The sequence below is a fragment of the Cervus elaphus genome, chromosome 3 (assembly GCF_910594005.1).
Source record: "Cervus elaphus chromosome 3, mCerEla1.1, whole genome shotgun sequence".
NCBI classification, from domain to species: Eukaryota; Metazoa; Chordata; class Mammalia; order Artiodactyla; family Cervidae; genus Cervus; species Cervus elaphus.
In genome coordinates this window covers 11,065,833-11,084,221 of record NC_057817.1, presented here as the reverse complement: position 1 = coordinate 11,084,221, position 18,389 = coordinate 11,065,833, and the positions used below count along the sequence as shown (strand labels likewise).

The 18,389-nt window shown below is 39.3% G+C and overlaps 1 protein-coding gene across 1 annotated transcript in view; it reads right to left on the bottom strand.

The window, feature by feature from the left end:
* The window catches only part of OTOGL (otogelin like), a 169,607-nt gene that overhangs the window by 45,347 nt on the left and 105,871 nt on the right, over window positions 1-18,389 (bottom strand). Inside the window, exons 32-37 of the mRNA XM_043880323.1 lie at window positions 18,140-18,307; window positions 15,941-16,219; window positions 13,821-13,938; window positions 7,808-7,887; window positions 7,455-7,496; window positions 2,687-2,760 (exon numbers count right to left, since the gene is read on the bottom strand). Of these exons, the coding sequence (XP_043736258.1) occupies window positions 2,687-2,760; window positions 7,455-7,496; window positions 7,808-7,887; window positions 13,821-13,938; window positions 15,941-16,219; window positions 18,140-18,307 (761 nt within the window). The remainder of the gene's footprint in view (window positions 1-2,686; window positions 2,761-7,454; window positions 7,497-7,807; window positions 7,888-13,820; window positions 13,939-15,940; window positions 16,220-18,139; window positions 18,308-18,389) is intronic.

The following is an 18,389-nucleotide window of genomic DNA, read 5'->3' as shown; positions in this document are numbered from 1 at the left end:
GTATCTCAGGGGATGGAGGAAGAAAAATCAACACCTCTTTCGCACCTATTACATATCATGCACTAATGAAGTAGTTCTTTTCATTTAAGCTCCCTAAATTTTGTAGATTGGTTTCTATCATTCCAATGTTACACGTGATCAAATTAAAAGGATAAGAGGTAAATAATTTTCTAAATAGTAAAATTATTAAGTGAGGACTTCTCAATTTAAAAGCCAAAGGTAGGCAAATAGTTAAATTCAAATTCAATCTTGCAAAATTATCTGTGTGTAAATTGTATCAATTCCTAGATATTGATCTTCTTTTCCATTTAACCAAGAAAATGAAAGTGGTTAGAAGGAAACTAAAACCCCTAAACAACATCTAAACTACCTAAAGCATCTATACCTTCCACTCTGGCAAAGGATCTTTAAGCTCAGATTTGATCTACTGGCATATTCAGTCCAGCTTATTACTCCATGTTTCTCACTATTTTTCTTCCCTTGGCTGCCAGATCACCTACCCCTTCCTCCATCCTCTGCTGTTTCGGGGGTTGATATCCTTTGCATGTTTGTCCTTGTTTCTCAGTTGTAGAAGTTGCAGTGGTCCCTCTCTCTTCTGCAACTGCACTCAATCCTTTTGTGACCTCATCTAATCCCACAATATTAAGTAACATTTATCCACTGAGAAATATGAAAATTTCAGCTTAACTGGATCTCTGCACTACACTTCACTCATATTCACCAAATCTGTATATACATATTAATAGCCTTTTGATGTCTAAGAGGAATCTTAACCTTTACATGGAGAAACTGAACTCTTGGCTATACCCACCCTAGGCCTTCATGTCCCACAATTTCTCCATTCTGATTAATATCAACTTTATCCTTCAGTTGTTCAAGGCAAAACTCTTAGAATTCTGCATGCCTCTTTTTCATTTGAGCATGTACATGCATGTTAAGTCACTTCAGTTATGTCTGACTCTTTGCGACCCTATGGAACCTGCCAGGGTCCTCTGTCCTTGAGATTCTCCAGGCAAGAATACTGGAGTGGGTTGCTGTACCCCCCTCCAGGGAATCTTCCTGATCCAGAGATCAAACCCATGTCTCTTATGTCTCCTGCACTGGTACATCAGTTCTTAACCACTGGTGCCTCCTGGGAAGCCCCTTTTCATTCACACCCCATATCTAATTCTTCAGCAATTTCCATAGCCTCTATCTTCAGAATAGATCCATAATCCAGGTATTTCTCACCATCTTCACTGCCATCACCACCAGTCTCTCATCTAAATTCCTGCAATAGCCTCTTGTAACTGGTTCTACTGTCTCTTTACACCCTACTCTCAACACAGAAGCCGAAATGATCCTGAAAGCAATCAGATCATACAATTCCTCTGCTCAAAAATCTCCCTTTGCTCTTCCTAAAACACTTAGAATGAAAGCCACAGTCTTTACAGTCATCCACAAGGCCTTACGTAATCTATTTCCTACTATTTTACTCTGGACTTACTGCATGACCTCCTTGCTATTCTTTCTTTGTTTTAAGATGTTAGCTACATTCTCAGCTCAGGGCCTTTGCACTTGCTGACCCCTCTGCCTGGATTGCTCTGCATGGTTCACTCTCTCAACTTCTTCAGATTTTTTCTTTAAAGTAACAGTTACTCTATGAATGAGGATCAGTATAAATAATTTCATTGAAAATAGTTTTATTTTTCTCCTGAGCAGCAATCTCTAATGTTTTACATAACTTGGCAAATTAATTTTGCTTATTGGCTACTTTAGAATCCAATACAATGTAAACTCTATAAAAGCAGTAATTTACCTGAATATCTCCTAGCCAGCAATAGTGCTGAATAAATATTAGCTGGATAAATAATTGGTTTATCAGAACAAGTGGCATATTTGGAGTAAGAAGATAATTTCTCAAGTATCAGCCAAGACAATTACTAGCTCTGGGATTCAATGACCTTATCTTTTTTGCTTACTCATATATTCTCGTCATTTTGCACAGTGCCCCAGTGGCTCAGCAGGTAAAGAATTTGCCTGCAATGCAGGAGACACAGGAGATGCAGGTTTGAGCTCTGGGTCAGGATGATCCCTTGGAGGAGAAAATTGCAACCCACTCTAGTATTCTTGCCTAGATAATCCCATGGACAGAGGAGCCTGGTGGGCTATACAGTTCAAAGGGTTGCACAGAGTCGGACATGACTGAACATGTGCACAGATCAACAAATGGCATATAGTAGCTGCTTGATAAATATTTTTGAATGCCTAATTTACAGAGAAACCCAAATATACCCTTTATTATTATAAAGAATTATCGTCATTAAAGAATTATTAAATAATCACACTTAATTATTATTATCAAATGAATAAATTATCTAAGTAATAAATCAATAAATGAGAATTAAGTTAGCACACATAATTATTATTACACCTAATTATCACAAAATTGTTGTTATTAAGGAATCATCTTTAAGACTTCATTTGCATATCATTTTATTTTTCTTAGTGTAACCAGAATCTAATTATAAGAAATATCTGACAGTTAAGGAAATACAATTGTTAAAATGTAAGGCACACTTAATTTAACAAAGAAAGACTTGAGAGCATACCAAGAGAATTTTAATAGCATTTGTATAGTGATACAGAAACATTAATAGACACAATCAGGAAATGACAGATAGCTAAAGATATTACTCAGTCATACCTCACATTCCAAACCTGTTGTCGTTGTTAGCATGTCAACTGCAGTGAAGGCTGATGGAGTAATTGTTTCTGGACCTGAAGGAAATAAAGAGGTCCCCAACATTAGTGAAGTGGTATTGATCATGTATAAAATTCATTTGTGACAGACACCATGATCAGAAATTTTATATAGATTATTTCACTTAATTCTAACAAGAACCCTGTGAAGTAGATAATAATATTATTGTCATTTTACAGATAAGGAGACTAAGCTGTAGAGAAGTAAGCTGGTACGTGTCAAAGGCAGAATTTGAACTTGGGAATTCTGATTCCTGGCTTTGAGGCACCATTCTATAAACACCTTCACTGCCTTGATGGTGAAACACATTTGTTTGAACTGGTAGAAATACCAACAGTATCACTAAAGACTGCTCAGGAGTTACAAATTTTGTTGAATTCTTAAAATACAGAGTGAGGTTGATTCATTTCCCAGTGAATCTCTAGAATGTTTTCTTTGCAAGCAGAATAAATGATGCTATGGACTAATCAAGACCCCAGTTGAGGATGTGGTAAAGAAGGAATCCATGGAAAGGGGAAATATGACTGGTAAACATTCAGAAAATGAAGATCATGGCATCCGGTCCCATCACTTCATGGCAAATAGATGGGGAAACAATGGAAACAGTGAGAGACTTTATTTTTAGGGGCTCCAAAATCACTGCAGATGGTGACTGCAGCCATGAAATTAAAAGATGCTTGCTCTTTGGAAGAAAAGCTATGACCAACCTAGACAGCATATTGAAGAGTAAAGACATTACTTTGCCAACAAAGGTCCATCTAGTGAAAGCTATGGTTTTTCCAGTAGTCATGTATGGATGTGAGAGTTGGACTGTGAAGAAAGCTGAGTGCTGAAGAATTGATGCTTTTGCACTGTGGTGTTGGAAAAAGCTTTTGAGAGTCCCCTGGACTGCAAGGAGATCCCACCAGTCCATCCTAAAGGAAATCAGTCCTGAACATTCATTGGAAGGACTGATGCTGAAACTGAAGCTCCAATACTTTGGCCACCTGTTGCGAAGAGCCGACTAATTGGAAAAGACCCTGATGCTGGGAAAGATTGAAGGCAGGAGGAGAAGGGGATGACAGAGGATGAGATGGTTGGATGGCATCACCAACTCAATGGACATGAGTTTGAGGAAGCTTCGGGAGTTAGCGGTGGACAGGGAAGCCTGGCATGCAGCAGTCCATGGGGTCACAAAGAGCTGGTCACGACTGAGCAACTGAACTGAACTGAACTGAACTGAAACGTATTTGTAAGATGCCTTCTAAAGTTTTTTGTTAGTAATAAAGCTGTCTCTAAAACATTCAAAGTCTGAAGGACTGTTGTTTTTTAGTTGCTCAAGAGTCTTCTCCAACACCACAGTTCGAAAGCATCAATTCTTCCACACTCAGCCTTCTTAATGGCCCAACTCTCACATCCATACATGACTACTGGAAAAACAATAGCTTTGACTATTGGAATCTTTCTTGGCAAAGTAATGTCTCTGCTTTTTAATATGCTGTCTAGGTTTGTCATAGTTTTTCTTCCAAGGAGCAGCTCAGTTCAGTCGTTCAGTCGTGTCAGACCCTTTGGACCCCATGGACCTCTGAATGCCAGGCTTTCCTGTCCATTACCAACTTCCGAAGCTATCTTTTAACTTCATGGCTGCAGCCACCATCCTGGAGAAGGAAATGGCAACCCACTCCAGAATTATTGCCTGGAAAATTCCATGGACAGAGGAACCTGATGGGCTACAATCCATGGGGTTGCAAAGAGTTGACATAATTGTGCACACACACACAGTCACCATCTGCAGTGAATTTTGGAGCCCAAGAAAATAAAGTCTGTCACTGTTTCCATTGTTTCTCCATCTATTTGCCATGAAGTGATGGGATCAGATGTCATGATCTTTGTTTTTTCAATGTTGAGGTTTAAGCTATCTTTTTCACTCTCCTCTTTCACCTTCATCAAGAGGTTCTTTAGTTCCTCTTTGCCTTCTGCCATAAGAGTGGTGTCATCCAAATATCTGAGGTTATTGATATTTCTCACAGCAATCTCAATTCCAGCTTGCGCTTCATCCATTCTGGTAGTTCACATGATGTACTCTGCATATAAGTTAAATAAGCAGGGTAACAATATACAGCTTTGATGAAACCCTTGTACCAAAAAGAATGGCTGAAATTTCATCTAGCTGTAATTGCAGTATCCATTGTTGATACTATCTAAAATGACCATATTAGTTTCCTGTGGCTGCTACAAACAAATTATTATAAGTCTAGTGGTTTAAACATCACCAAATTATTATTTTGTGGTTCTGGAAGTCAGAAGTCCTAAAATCAAGGTATCAGCAATGGCTGTATTCCTTCTAGAGTCTCTATGGAAGAATTTGTTTCCTTGCTTTTCCAACTATGGATTGCATGAATATATTGATGCATCATGGTCTCTTCCTCCATCTTCAAAACCACAGAATAATATTTTCAAATCCCAGTCTCTCTCTTTCTCTTCTTCCCCCTCTCTCTTTGTCCTTCCCTGCTAATTTTGACTTCTCACATGCATTATCTCCTCTGACTCTGACCATCCTCCTCTTTTAAGGATCTTTGTGATGACCCTGGGCTCATACGGATAATTCAGGAAAACTTCCCCATCTCAAAATTCTTAACTTCACCACATCTTCAGCATGCAAGGTCCCATTTCCACAAATTCTGGAGATGATGACAAGGACATCTTTGGGGGACCATTATTCAGTCTACCACAATGACATCAGAGAAAACTTTTTTTTAACAAATTTCATAAATAACTTATTTTATATATTCTAAAAACATATCATAATACAGTAGAATAAAAACTTCTATTGCTTGGTCCTAAAAGCTGGGTTCATGGTTTATTAGATGTTGTAACTTCTAGAGAATATGACATTTTTACAGACTAAAATGGGATTGTAGTTCTTGCTTCTGTCTGCCCTCTGATGGATAAAAATAAGAGAGGCCTATGCAAGCTTCCTGATGGGAGGGACTGGCTGTGGGGAAAACTGGGTCTTCCTCTGGTGGGCAGGGCCATGCTCAGTAAAGCTTTAATCTAATTTTCTGCTGATGGGTGAGGCCCCTTAGTTGCTTGGCCTAAGGCAGCCCAGTCATAGAGTCAGCAGTCTCTATGGTAGGGCTAATAGCAACCTCATCCAAGAGGATTTATGCCAACATCTACTTCTTCTTCACTGACTATGCTAAAGCTTTTTACTGTGTGGATCACAACAAACTGGAAAATTCTTAAAGACATGGGAATAAGAGACCACCCTACCTGCCTCCTGAGAAACCTGTATGCAGGTCAAGAAGCAATAGTTAGAAATGATGGGATTCCCAGGTGGTACTAGTGGTAAAGAACCCAGCACCAGTGCAGGAGACATAAGAGATGAGGGTTTAATCCCTGGGTTAGGAAGATCCCCTGGAGGAGAAAATGGCAACTCACTCCAGTATTCTCCCCTGGATAATCCCATGGACAGGAGCCCAGTGGGCTATAGTCCATAGGGTCATAAAGTGTCAAACACAACTGAGCAACTTCGCATGCATGGAACAACCGACTGGTTCACCACTGGGAAAGGAGCGCATCAAGCCTGTATATTGTCACCCTGCTTATTTAACTTATATGCAGAGTACATCGTAGAAATGCTGGGCTGGATGAATCGTAAGCTGGAATCAAGATTTCCAGGAAAAAAATCAACAACCTTAGATATTCAGATGATGCTACTTTAATGGAGGAAAGTGAGGGGGAACTAAAGAGCCTCTTGATGAAGGTGAAAGAGGAGTGTGAAAAAGCCGGCCTAAAACTCAACATTCAAAAAGTGAAGATCATGGCACCTGGTCCCATCACTTCATGGCAAATAGATGGGTAAACAGTGGGAAATTGGCAGATTTTATTTTCCTGGGCTCCAAAATCACTGCAGATGGTGATTGCAGCTATAAAATTAAAAGACACTTGCTCCTTGGAAGAAAAGCTATGACAAACCTAGACAGCATACTCAAAAGCAGAGCTCTCACTTTGCTGACTAGGTCCGTTTAGTCAAAGCTGTGCTTTTCCCAGGAGTCATGGACGGATGTGAGAGTTGGACCATATAGAAGGCTGAGCACCGAAGAATTGATGCTTTTGAAATGCGGTGTTGGAGAAGACCCTTGAGAGTCCCTTGGAGATCAAACCAGTCCATCCTAAAGGAAATCAACCATGAATATTCATTGGAAGGACCAATGCTGAAGCTGAAGCTCCAACACTTTGGACACCTGATGTGAAGAACTCATTCACTGGAAAAGACCCTGATGCTAGGCAAGACTGAAGCCAGGAGAAGGGGACAACAGAGGATGAGATGGTTGGATGGCATCATCGACTCAATGGACATGAGTTTGAGTAAACTCTGGGAGATAGTGAAGGACAGGGAAGCCTGGTGTGCTGCAGTCCTTGGGGTCACAAAGAGTTGGACATGACTGAGAGGCTGAACAGCAACAAATTCAAGGCAAAAATGTGGGGGCATTCTCATTATCTGCACTAACTGAAATGGGACAGAGACAGACCAGGTGCAGAAACCATTCTGAAAATGTGGCTCGTTGATCCAGTAAACAGCTACTTAGTGAAACAAAAGTGACTGCTGGGTTCTCCAGTGGGCTGGGTATAACTAACACCGGCAGCTGTTTAAGTGTGCGAAGATCTAAACTACATAATGCTAATTTAATGTCTAAAATTACAATACTTATGGGTAGAGATGGCTTACCTGGTGAAATTAATGCTGGCTCTGTGGGAATCAGAGGTATGCCTGCAAAGAAACAAAGATACTCTTCTTTAGTCTGTTTTGCTCAAAATGAAGCCCACACAGTTCATATAAGAATGGTCATATACAGAAAATGTTTTGGGAGAGAGGATGCAAGAGGAATGTTAGAAGAAAAATTTGCATGGTTTTAAAAGTAACTCAGAACAACAACAAAAAAATTTGAAAAAGACAATGAAGGAGTATCTTATGAAGGTTTATTGTTTGTCCAAAATGTCTGTTTTTATAGTTACTTGCCACCATATAAATATATTCAAGTATTTTACACTTCAGAATAAGTTAAGTAAGATTCAACTTACAGTCTTCTGGATAGACACATTTGAGAGTGACTTCATCAAGGATCATATGTTTAGGGCAGTAGGGCAAGCATCCTTCAATCCTTCACATGAAAAAAATTAAAGAAAAAAATTTAATATAACAATATATGGCATCTAATATATGCATATTATATCTAATATATATATATATCTAATATAACCTGTATGCAGGTCAGGAAGCAACAGTTAGAACTGGACATGGAACAACAGACTGGTTCCAAATAGGAAAAGGAGTACATCAAGGCTGTATATTGTCACCCTGCTTATTTAACTTATATGCAGAGTACATTATGAGAAAAGCTGGGCTGGAAGAAGCACACGCTGGAATCAAGATTGCCAGGAGAAATATCGATAACCTCAGATATGCAGATGACACCACCCTTATGGCAGAAAGTGAAGAAGAACTAAAGAGCCTCTTGATGAAAGTGAAAGAGGAGAGTGAAAACGCTGGCTTAAAGCTTAACATTCAGAAAACTAAGATCATGGCATCTGGTCCCATCACTTCGTGGCAAATAGATGGGAAGACAGTGGAAACTAGCTGACTTTATTTTTCTGGGCTCCAAAATCACTGCAGATGGTGATTGCAGCCATGAAATTAAAAGACACTTACTCCTTGGAAGGGAAGTTATAACCAACCTAGACAGCATATTAAAAAGCAGAGACATTACTTTGTCCACAAAGGTCCGTCTAGTCAAGGCTATGGTTTTTCCAGTAGTCATGTATGGATATGAGAGTTGGACTATAAAGAAAGCTGAGGGCCAAAGAATTGATGCTTTTGAACTATGGGGTTGGAGAAGACTCTTGAGAGTCCCTTGGACTGCAGGGGGATCCAACCAGTCCATCCTAAAGGAGATAAGTCCTGGGTGTTCATTGGAAGGACTGATGCTGAAGCTGAAATTCCAATACTTTGGCCACCTGATGCGAAGAGCTGACTCATCTGAAAAGACCCTCATACTGGGCAAGATTGAGGGCAGGAGGAGAAGGGGACGACAGAGGATGAGATGGTTGGTGGCATCACCAACTCGAAGGACATGAGTTTGGGTGGACTCCGGGAGCTGATGATGGACAGGGAGGACTGGTGTGCTGTGGTTCATGGGGTCGCAAAGAGTCAGGCACAACTGGGCAACTGAACTGAACTGAAGATACAGTTTTCCTAAAATTTTTCTGTTCTCCTTGTCGAACACTAAGGATGGCTCCATTTGCTGTTATTCCATCATACCACATTGTATGAAACTACAGCTAGTGGATGATAACAAGATAGTCATGATTGAGGCAGAATCTGAACACAGGATATTCAAAACATATGCTTAAATTTGGCACACACCAAGGCCATTTCTATAAATTAATGCAAATGCAGAAGAATCCTTTATTGTGACTTTACTCTATATTCATCATACTATTATTTTCCTACACTCCCTCAGATATAAGAAGATAGAGACACTATTTTAATATTCATAAGGATGTTGGTAGGACAAAATCAGAATGTTCAGTGGCTGTCTCTGCCCATTATTAAGCCCTAAGGTCTTTGGAATGTAATTAGAAATCTCTGGGTGGCAGACATGGAGTCGGGACATGGTTGCTCTTGGAGGACAGGGAGGGGGAATGGCAGAGGCTATAGTTCTCTCAAGAGCCTCAGGGCCTGTGTCTGAAAGAGCAGCAGTGCTCAGAGAGGAGATGGTTGTATATGAGCCTAAGAAGACTGAACTTCAAGCTCCAAAACATCTGATCTTTTATGTGGCACATTGCACTTTCAAGAATCCCGTTTTAAGAATGGATTTGGGAATCAAGAGCCCAAAACAGATGAGACCATCCTGAATGCTTCTGCTCTAAGGGAATGAAGCCAAGATGATGACTAACACTACATCTTCCTTGTCGTTCAATTGGGTCTCAGAGTCCAATTTGTTTTGATTGAAAAGAAATATACCCTTCAAGTACAGCCAGTTCTTAGACTCACACATACTAGAGAGAATTAATGTACATACGGGTTTTAAAAGGCTTGCTTGTCTGCCTCTAAAATACACCAGCAGGCTATAATACTATTTTTAATATTTTACTTATTTAAATGAAATTTTTTTGGCTATGCGGCATATGGAATCTTAGTTACTTGACCAGAGATTGAACCGGCGTGGTTTGCATTGAAAGTGGAATTTTAACCACTTGACATCCAAGAAAGTCTGTCAGTATTGTAAAATATTTCCAATTGCCTTAACTATAAAGTAAAAGTTTGGACCCAAAATACGCACAACCGCCTTCCAATTCAGTGTGGATATGCACTAACTTGATATCTGGGCACGTGTTGCCACCAGAGGGCGCTTGTTCATGGAAGGAAATCAAACCCAAGAAAAGCTAGCTTCTCTTCTAACAGGAGACTGCCTGGTCGCCTCTGGGATACTTTCTTCACAAATTTTTTTTAAGAAACATGAACAGCTTAGCTTATGAGACCAATTATTTATTTCATAGAATGAACTTAAATAATAAAACTTTAACCAGTATATGATATTCCTATCCTACTCTAAATTTTGTCAAGCATATAAGAAAAAGTTACTAAATTACTGAAAATATCAGGGACAGTTGGCTCTCCTCAAATTAAATGAACACCACTTTTTTATGCAACTCAATTATTTTGCAATTGCTTTATGCAAGTCAAAACCACAGCTATTCTTTTAAAAATATCTTCCAAAACCCAGTAACTTGTTCCATTAAAATGTCTTCATGGTTGCACACAGCAGGGTTCTCTTTACTCTGTCATACAACTGGTGATTTAGTCGACTTCTGACTGATAAACACGCCTCCGATGCAGAACAGTTCTTATAATAGGTATATTATGTAATAGGAATAGCTCTACTTACATATGGGCTCTAGGCTATGCTAGTTGGCATATTTTCTTATGAAAGTTCTCATTTCCACTAGATATTTTTATTTTCAACACTTGCTATGTGCCAGAAACGGAAATCCTCTAGAACCAGCGTGGTGGTTCTGCTGGGGACTTGGAGGAGGTGTGCGGGCGATGCTGACACGCCAAGCCAGTGCCTGGGTCTCCTCGTGGGACTGCAAGGATCAGGAGGAGCCACAGTGAGGTGCCTCAGCCAGGAAAGGGGCGCCGCAGAAAGGAAACGGTGATGAAGACAGAGATGAGAACTGGCTTGGCAGGGGTGAAGTTTCATCCTGAGTCTCTGCTCCGCGCTCTAACCGTACCAAAGCAGAAACTCTGGGGGAACCATAGACCAAACAGTGCAAGCACTGAAGGTCTGGGCTCAACCACCCTGGAGACTGTATATGCCACAAGAAACGAACTAGCTAAATGCTACTTCAAATATAGCTCCATTTCCTTCCCAGTTCCAGGGGTGGTCTTGTTCGCCTCTCTTTTATCCCTTCCTCCCCAGCATACTCTCCTCCCTATGAAGGCCCTGTTATTTCCCTGCCTGCTGATGGCTCCCAACAGAGACAGGAAATAGGTTTGTGAATGTGAAGGGTCCAAGTGAATGGTGAAGGCTTATTTTCAGAAAGAACTGGTTGCTTTCATTTTTAAGAAAATAAACAAAAGTAACCTAGACAGAACATTAAAAAGCAGCAACATTACTTTGTCAACGAAGGTCCGTCTAGTCAAGGCTATGGTTTTTCCAGTGGTCATGTATGGATGTGAGAGTTGGACTGTGAAGAAAGCTGAGCGCCGAAAAACTGATGCTTTTGAACCGTGGTGTTGGAGAAGACTCTTGTGAGTCCCTTGGACTGCAAGGAGATCCAACCAGTCCATCCTGAAGGGGATCAGTCCCGGGTGTTCATTGGAAGGACTGATGCTGAAGCTGAAATTCCAATACTTTGGCCACCTGATGCCAAGAGTTGACTCATTGGAAAAGACCCTGATGCTGGGAGGGATTGGGGGCAGGAGGGGAAGGGGATGACAGAGGATGAGATGGTTGGATGGCATCACCAACTCAATGGACATGGGTTTGGGTGGACTCCAGGAGTCGGTGATGGACAGGGAAGCCTGGCGTACTGCGATTCATGGGGTCGCAAAGAGTCAGACAGGACTGAGCAACTGAACTGAACTGAACTGAACTGATCATTTCCTTCTCTCTGTTCCCATAGCACATGTTGCCCGACAGGATGTCATTCAAACTCTGGCTCAGCTGCCTGAAAGCTGTGTGGTCTGAGGCAAGCTGCTTAACTTCTCTGTGCCTTGGTTTGTTTTCTCTTCTGACAACGGGAACAATGCGATTGCCCATTTTATAGCACATAGCACAGTGAGCGTCGTGCTATATATAAATACTTCAATGTGTTGTCCTTGTGGCATTTATTCCTCCGGGCCTCTTTCCCCACACTGTCAGTTATCTGCTAGTGTTCCTGTCTTCTTCCTCGAGACTTTGGGCTCCTTGAAATAGGGACTGCATCTCACTTATTCATATGCCAGAACCTTCTGTAGGACCAGTATTTGTTGTAGAGCAGAAGCTCATAAATGACTAATGGAATATGATTCATTTAAAAACATTCCCTCCTACTACTGTTGCATTTTTCTGGTCTCCTTTACAACAAAAAACTGCTCTAAAACAAAAAAAAAAGCTGTTACACTGTCAATCTCTATTTTGCCTCTTCCTATTCTCCAGATTACCAAATCCAAAGAATAATTTTCAGTCTCAAATTTAAAATCCTTGAAACCAAATTCCTGACTTTCCCCCTAAAATGCTCCTCCTAATATCTTCCTTATCTCAGTAACTGGCAACTCAGTCCTTCCATTAAATTGAATCATTTGAGTTTGAATCATTGATTCAGTTTGAATCATTGAATCATTTGACCAGATTTGACCACAAAGATGGCAATTTCATAGGACTCTGAAATCAATGAAATGCTGAGACCTGAGCTGGGTCCTCACCTCCTCTTTCATGTGCATGCATGAGTGCTCAGTCACTTCAGTCGGGCCCGACTCTTCGCAACCCTGTATACTGCAGCCCACCAGGCTTCTCTGTCCATGGGATTCTTCAGGCAAGAATACTGGAGTGGGTTGCCATGCCCTCCTCAGGGGATCTTCCCAACCCAGAGATCAAAGCCGCGCCTCCTGCACCGCAGGTGGCTTCTTAACCACTGAGCCACTGAGGAAGCCTCTTTCTCTTATAATTGGTGTTAAATCTGTCAGCACCCCTATGGGCTTAAATTCAAGATGCAGGCAGGATCTGTTCACTTCCCCCATAACCTCCAGGGCTACCAGCCCAGTGAAATTCCCTTCACGTCCTGTCTGTGTCACTGTCCACTTCTGCCCTTGTTCTCCCCTTCCCCAAAGTCAGTGCAATAGCCAGTGTAAACTTGTGAAAGGACAGTGTCTGCTCCGCTGCTCCGAAATACACCAGGACATTACTCAGAGAAAAGGACAAAGTCCTCACAACTACAAGGCCCTAGATGATTTGCCAGACACTTTTTCCGGCGTTTTCTTCTATGTCTCTCAGTTTTGTTCACTTTGCCCCAATTAACTAGCTTCCGTGCCCATCCCCAAACACACCAGACATATTCCCACCCTGGACCTTCATACTTTTCTCAGATTGGAAGGTTTTTCCCCCAGACATCCACATGGCTAGTTCCCTCACTTCCTTCACATCTCTTACTAGATGTGGCCTTGTCAACCTGTTCTTCTCTGACCACCATGTATTAATGAGCAAACACACATACCTGTGTTATGCTCCCTGTTCCATTCCTTTATTTTTGCCCATTATACATCCATCTAAACAATAGATCACATTATAGATTTACATTTTAATTTTTTATTCTTTGCCTCAGTGCAGCAAAATGTTTAAGCTAAAGAAAGATAAATACTGTATCCCAGCAGCTACAAGAATTGCTGGCATAGATTCTCAATAACTACTGCTTGAATAAAATGAAATTCATGAATGAGGAACTAGAATAAATTATTCTTGAGAATTTGTTTAATCTAAAAAAAATAATCACTGGGAACAGAATCTGCTAGTGCAGATTCTAATCTGTTCATTAGTGGTTAAACATGACTTACGGTGGAAGAAATTTACACGCAAGAGCTTCGGGGTCACTGCACGTTTTAAAACAGGGAGTGGCACAAGGTTCGTATTTCCATTCACACATCCTCCTGTAGGGCACTGCGGCCTGGATTTCTGGGGAAAAAATGAAGTTTAGATTGTGTATATTTTTAATGGGCAGCTTGGAACGCAGTGGTTTATAATAGTAAACCCTTTGGGGTTTGAATCTTTTTTGATTATAATGCTGTGGAAAAGACAGGGAGACAGAGGTGTGGGGAGGGGGACAGGAAACAGTGTAACCGCTTGGTGATCAAGGCATTTCATGCTCAGGTTGAACATCAAAATGTTAGTTCTTCTTCCAAATATTTAAAAAAGCAAGAGGTGGGAGGAGACTAAGGACAATTCTAAATCATCTTCCTTTATTTATGTTTTGTTGGTGTTCACTGATCTATGTATGATGATAATAGCACACACTTATTTGGAATTTAAGTTGTTACAAAATAGCTTTTTGTCCGTTATTCTATTTTATCCTTGCAACAACCCTATTGAGTGAAAATTATCTCCATTTTATAAATGAGGAAATTGGGGCGAACAGGAGCCAAGTGACATGCCAAATTCAATTAGGAAAATGGCAAGACAAAGACATATTGCCTGACATGAAGCTTAAGGAGAACACTCCATCTTTGTTCTTCCCACAGAATTTAACTCATTGCCTTGCACATGGTAAGTATTATCTGATGACACAAATGAATGAATTGATTTTAATAATACATGCTCATAGTTACAAAAACTTCCCTTAATGGACGCTTTTTCTCCTGCAAACTCAGCTAATACTTTCCCTTTCCCCCATCACAGAGTAGTCCTTCTGCAGCAGTCCAAAATTATCTCTGAAGAAGAGAGCTCCATAAGGCAGAAAGTTCAGGAAACAGGTTATGTTACTTGGACTTAAGATATAGAATTTAATTCCAAGGTTTGAGAAGGAAAATGAGGCTTTGGGGAAGGCACTTATACATCTCATTATTAAAATAATAGTTAAACCTGGGTTACTAGAATCATGGGTCATAAAAGAGGATTGGTTCCAAGACTAGAATAAACCCAGAGTGTCTCCTAAGTTTGGGAAGCCCACAAAGATGGGTTTCCGAGATTCGGATGATGCCGCTGACTGCAGTTGTTCAAAGCTCAGGTAGATAACCACTGGGTCTGGTTATGATGGAGTGGATTTGTGTAATGGAGGAGAAATAGAGGCTTGCAAAATTCAACTTTTAATAAAACTCAAGTAAAACCATCACACTTACTCTACAGAATATTGTATACACATCAGTGACTCTTTCTCATGAGACCAGGAACCCCATTCAATAGGCAAAAATTTGAAGCTCAGTTTGAACTTTCTAACATCCAAAGAGATTTATAGAAATTTAACCACAACAAAAAAAAGCAAATGATTAGCTTTCTTAGAATTACTTAGAAAAGTTGGTTAGAATGAAAAAGTTTGGGAGACCCAAGGCAAATATTGAGCTCCTAGGTTTTGAAAATAAAGCATGACTTTTAACACTGGGTGAGGCAGTGAGGATTCCTCTCTGAAATTTAGAAAATTCAACAGCTATAGAACTGCAAGGATCTCTAGAAATAAGACAGGCATTCTGCTGAACCAGAAAAATCTAGAGGTCAGTAGAATTGGACTCCGAAGTATTCAAAGAACACATTCAAAGTATTCGAAGTATTCAAAGAGATAAACACATCATCTTTGTCATTAAGAATCAGACTAAGTGAGAAGTTGCCTTCTATGAAAGAAAAAGTAGATACAAAACTCTACAAGAAGAAGACATGGGTAAGCTCTATTTCCAATGCCCAGACAGCACTGAAAGTAAAAATTGAGGCAATCATAAAAAATAATGTCATTTAAGGCTATTCTAAACAATTTACTACATTAACTTATGTAGCAAAATAACCCGATAAAGTACGTATTGTTTCTTTCATGAGAAAGATGTGTAAACTTAAGGATAGGGAGGTTAAGAAACTCACTAAGGTCATACAACTAATTATACACATTAAAATAATTTTTAAGTTAAAAATCTAATATATTTTCTGTCACTCCTTAAATTATCTACTTAATATATGGATTTCTCAGGACACATACCTTCCACACTGAAGCTGCTTAAATGCTTAAATTCTTCAGAATCATCATATTTTGCTGCTTTCGCACTAGAATCTGTCAATATGATGAAAAAGCCTTTCTTGTTGTATAACTCAAAAGCGCTGTAACCAGGAATCCAGAGGTCCTGATGGTGAAAAAATGTGGCTCTCTGCTGAAAGGCTGAATTCGCTTCCCATAGTTTCAAACGAAGAGCATCATCATCGTGGACACAGAGAAAGTAGTTGGGCCTTTCGGCAGATTCCAGAGAAACAAGTGCCAATGCTGGAAAACAGAGCAGTCTGTTTGACAACTCCCTGGGCTCTCCGGAGAAGGTGGCATTGTAAAATTCACATATAAGGTTGACAAAAACAGAACTGTACAATTGTCATGAATAGTTAATGCCATTCTCAAAGATTTTAGGAATGAATTACAGATCTCTAAAGGAATAAAATAATATTTTAAGGCAATGCATAAGAGTGACAGCTCCAAAAATACCAGTCTTTCACAAGTTCTATTTTTTAAAATAATTGATCATGTTCATGGAGAAAAAAAAAAAGAAATGTCAACCTGGGACCCCAGAATGTACAACTCCATACAAATAGTTGAATAATTAATTGGACACACATTTGCACTTGCAAGCTTTAACATTTTCAAATGTGAAAAATCTACAAATGGCTAAATTGGATGATAGAAAAGAAAAAGAAATAGAGAAACAGATCAATTCAGACATGTCACTGCATTTCAATATTACTGAATTCTTAATGAGCAAATGTTCTTTCAAGTGATTTTACTGCATTAAGAAATGACTATTTACTCAACCTTATTGTCTATTTCCCTAGAGATGATCAAAAAGCTAATGAACAACTACAAAGCATTTGAGCAATGTCATGCTTTTTTGTTATGTGTTTTAAAAGTTTCCCTTACATTTGTAAAACCCACGGTATAAGTTTCTTAACTGAGCACTTAGATTTAATTTCTTAGGCATTAATTTCTTCAGGTCTTACTTAATTTGAACCTAAGGATTTTTCTATTAAAAACATTAATTATTTTAAATTATACAATAAAGAGCTCTCTCAAGTCCAATAAATGATTCAAAAAGAATTCATTGTGTCCTAAAATTTACAAACCCTTCTACTGAGCCCTGGAATATGAAAAGAAGAACAAGTGCTCGGGCCTGGTGCACTGGGAAGACCCAGAGGAATCGGGTGGAGAGGGAGGTGGGAGGGGGGATCGGGATGGGGAATACGTGTAAATCTATGGCTGATTCATATCAATGTATGACAAAACCCACTGAAATGTTGTGAAGTAATTAGCCTTCAACTAATAAAAAAATAAATAAATAAATAAGATAAAAAATAAAAATTATAAAAGAAAAAATATATAACTAACACATAAATGAGAACATAGACTGTGATAGGTGTTTTCACAGATTAAAAGAACTAAAGGAGCTCTTTTTACAAGAATAAAGCAATTTATTTTAACTGGAAAATCAGGAGAGTTCTCAAAATTAGTAGAAGTTAGGTCAGATTCATTCATTCAATAAATATTTCCTATGTTGATAGAACACAACATGCATGGCTCTAAGCAGGGTTGGAATAGTAACAATGTACCCTGAACATCATGCATCAGAAAGGGACACCAACCATCAGTTAGAACAGATGCCAAGTGGATACAACCAGTATAAATCTACAGGGGCAAGCCAGTAAATGTGGGCCCGGGTACCAAGACAGACAAGGCCACATAAGGTAACAGTCTGTCTCAGTGACTATCTAGACTTTGATTTATGCTCTTAATTTAACTTCCTTGATATTAAATTATGACTTTTTTCTTTAATCTGGCATTAAAATCTTTCACATGTTAATTATCAGCAGACTATTAAAAATAGTCAAAAGTTTCAAATTAAATTCTGTGACTAATAGAATGAAAATTGAAGCTGTGCTTTACCAAGGACCAAAAACCCAACCAAACAATTGCAATTCTAATTGCATCTATATATATGCCAATAGATTAACAAAGAAATGATTTTATATACAAAAGAGAGAGCTGGCTCGTGTGCCAGTGTCTTATTTTATTTCAAATCCTTTAGAGCACCTAGAAAGATGACATAAACATATTAAATTCCCCAATTAATATTTACTGCATGTATAAATGAAGAGTCAATGAAAAACTACATCATTATTTTCTGTAGCAAATTCTACTTACATGATGCCTTCTCTTTGAAAAGGCCTGGAGTGATCATAAAATTAAAAAATAAATTGCCATGAATACTGCTTCTTGGCAGAGAGAAAATGCTTCCACTGGTCATATTGGCTCCCAGAATAAGGCCAGTCTGCCCATAACTTGCCAGCATATATGGTCCTTCTCCAAGTCCTAATCAAATACAAACGAGAAAATTATAAATTTGCACAGGAGTTTTACATTTCAAGCTGTCATTTCAATGGAATAAATTTTA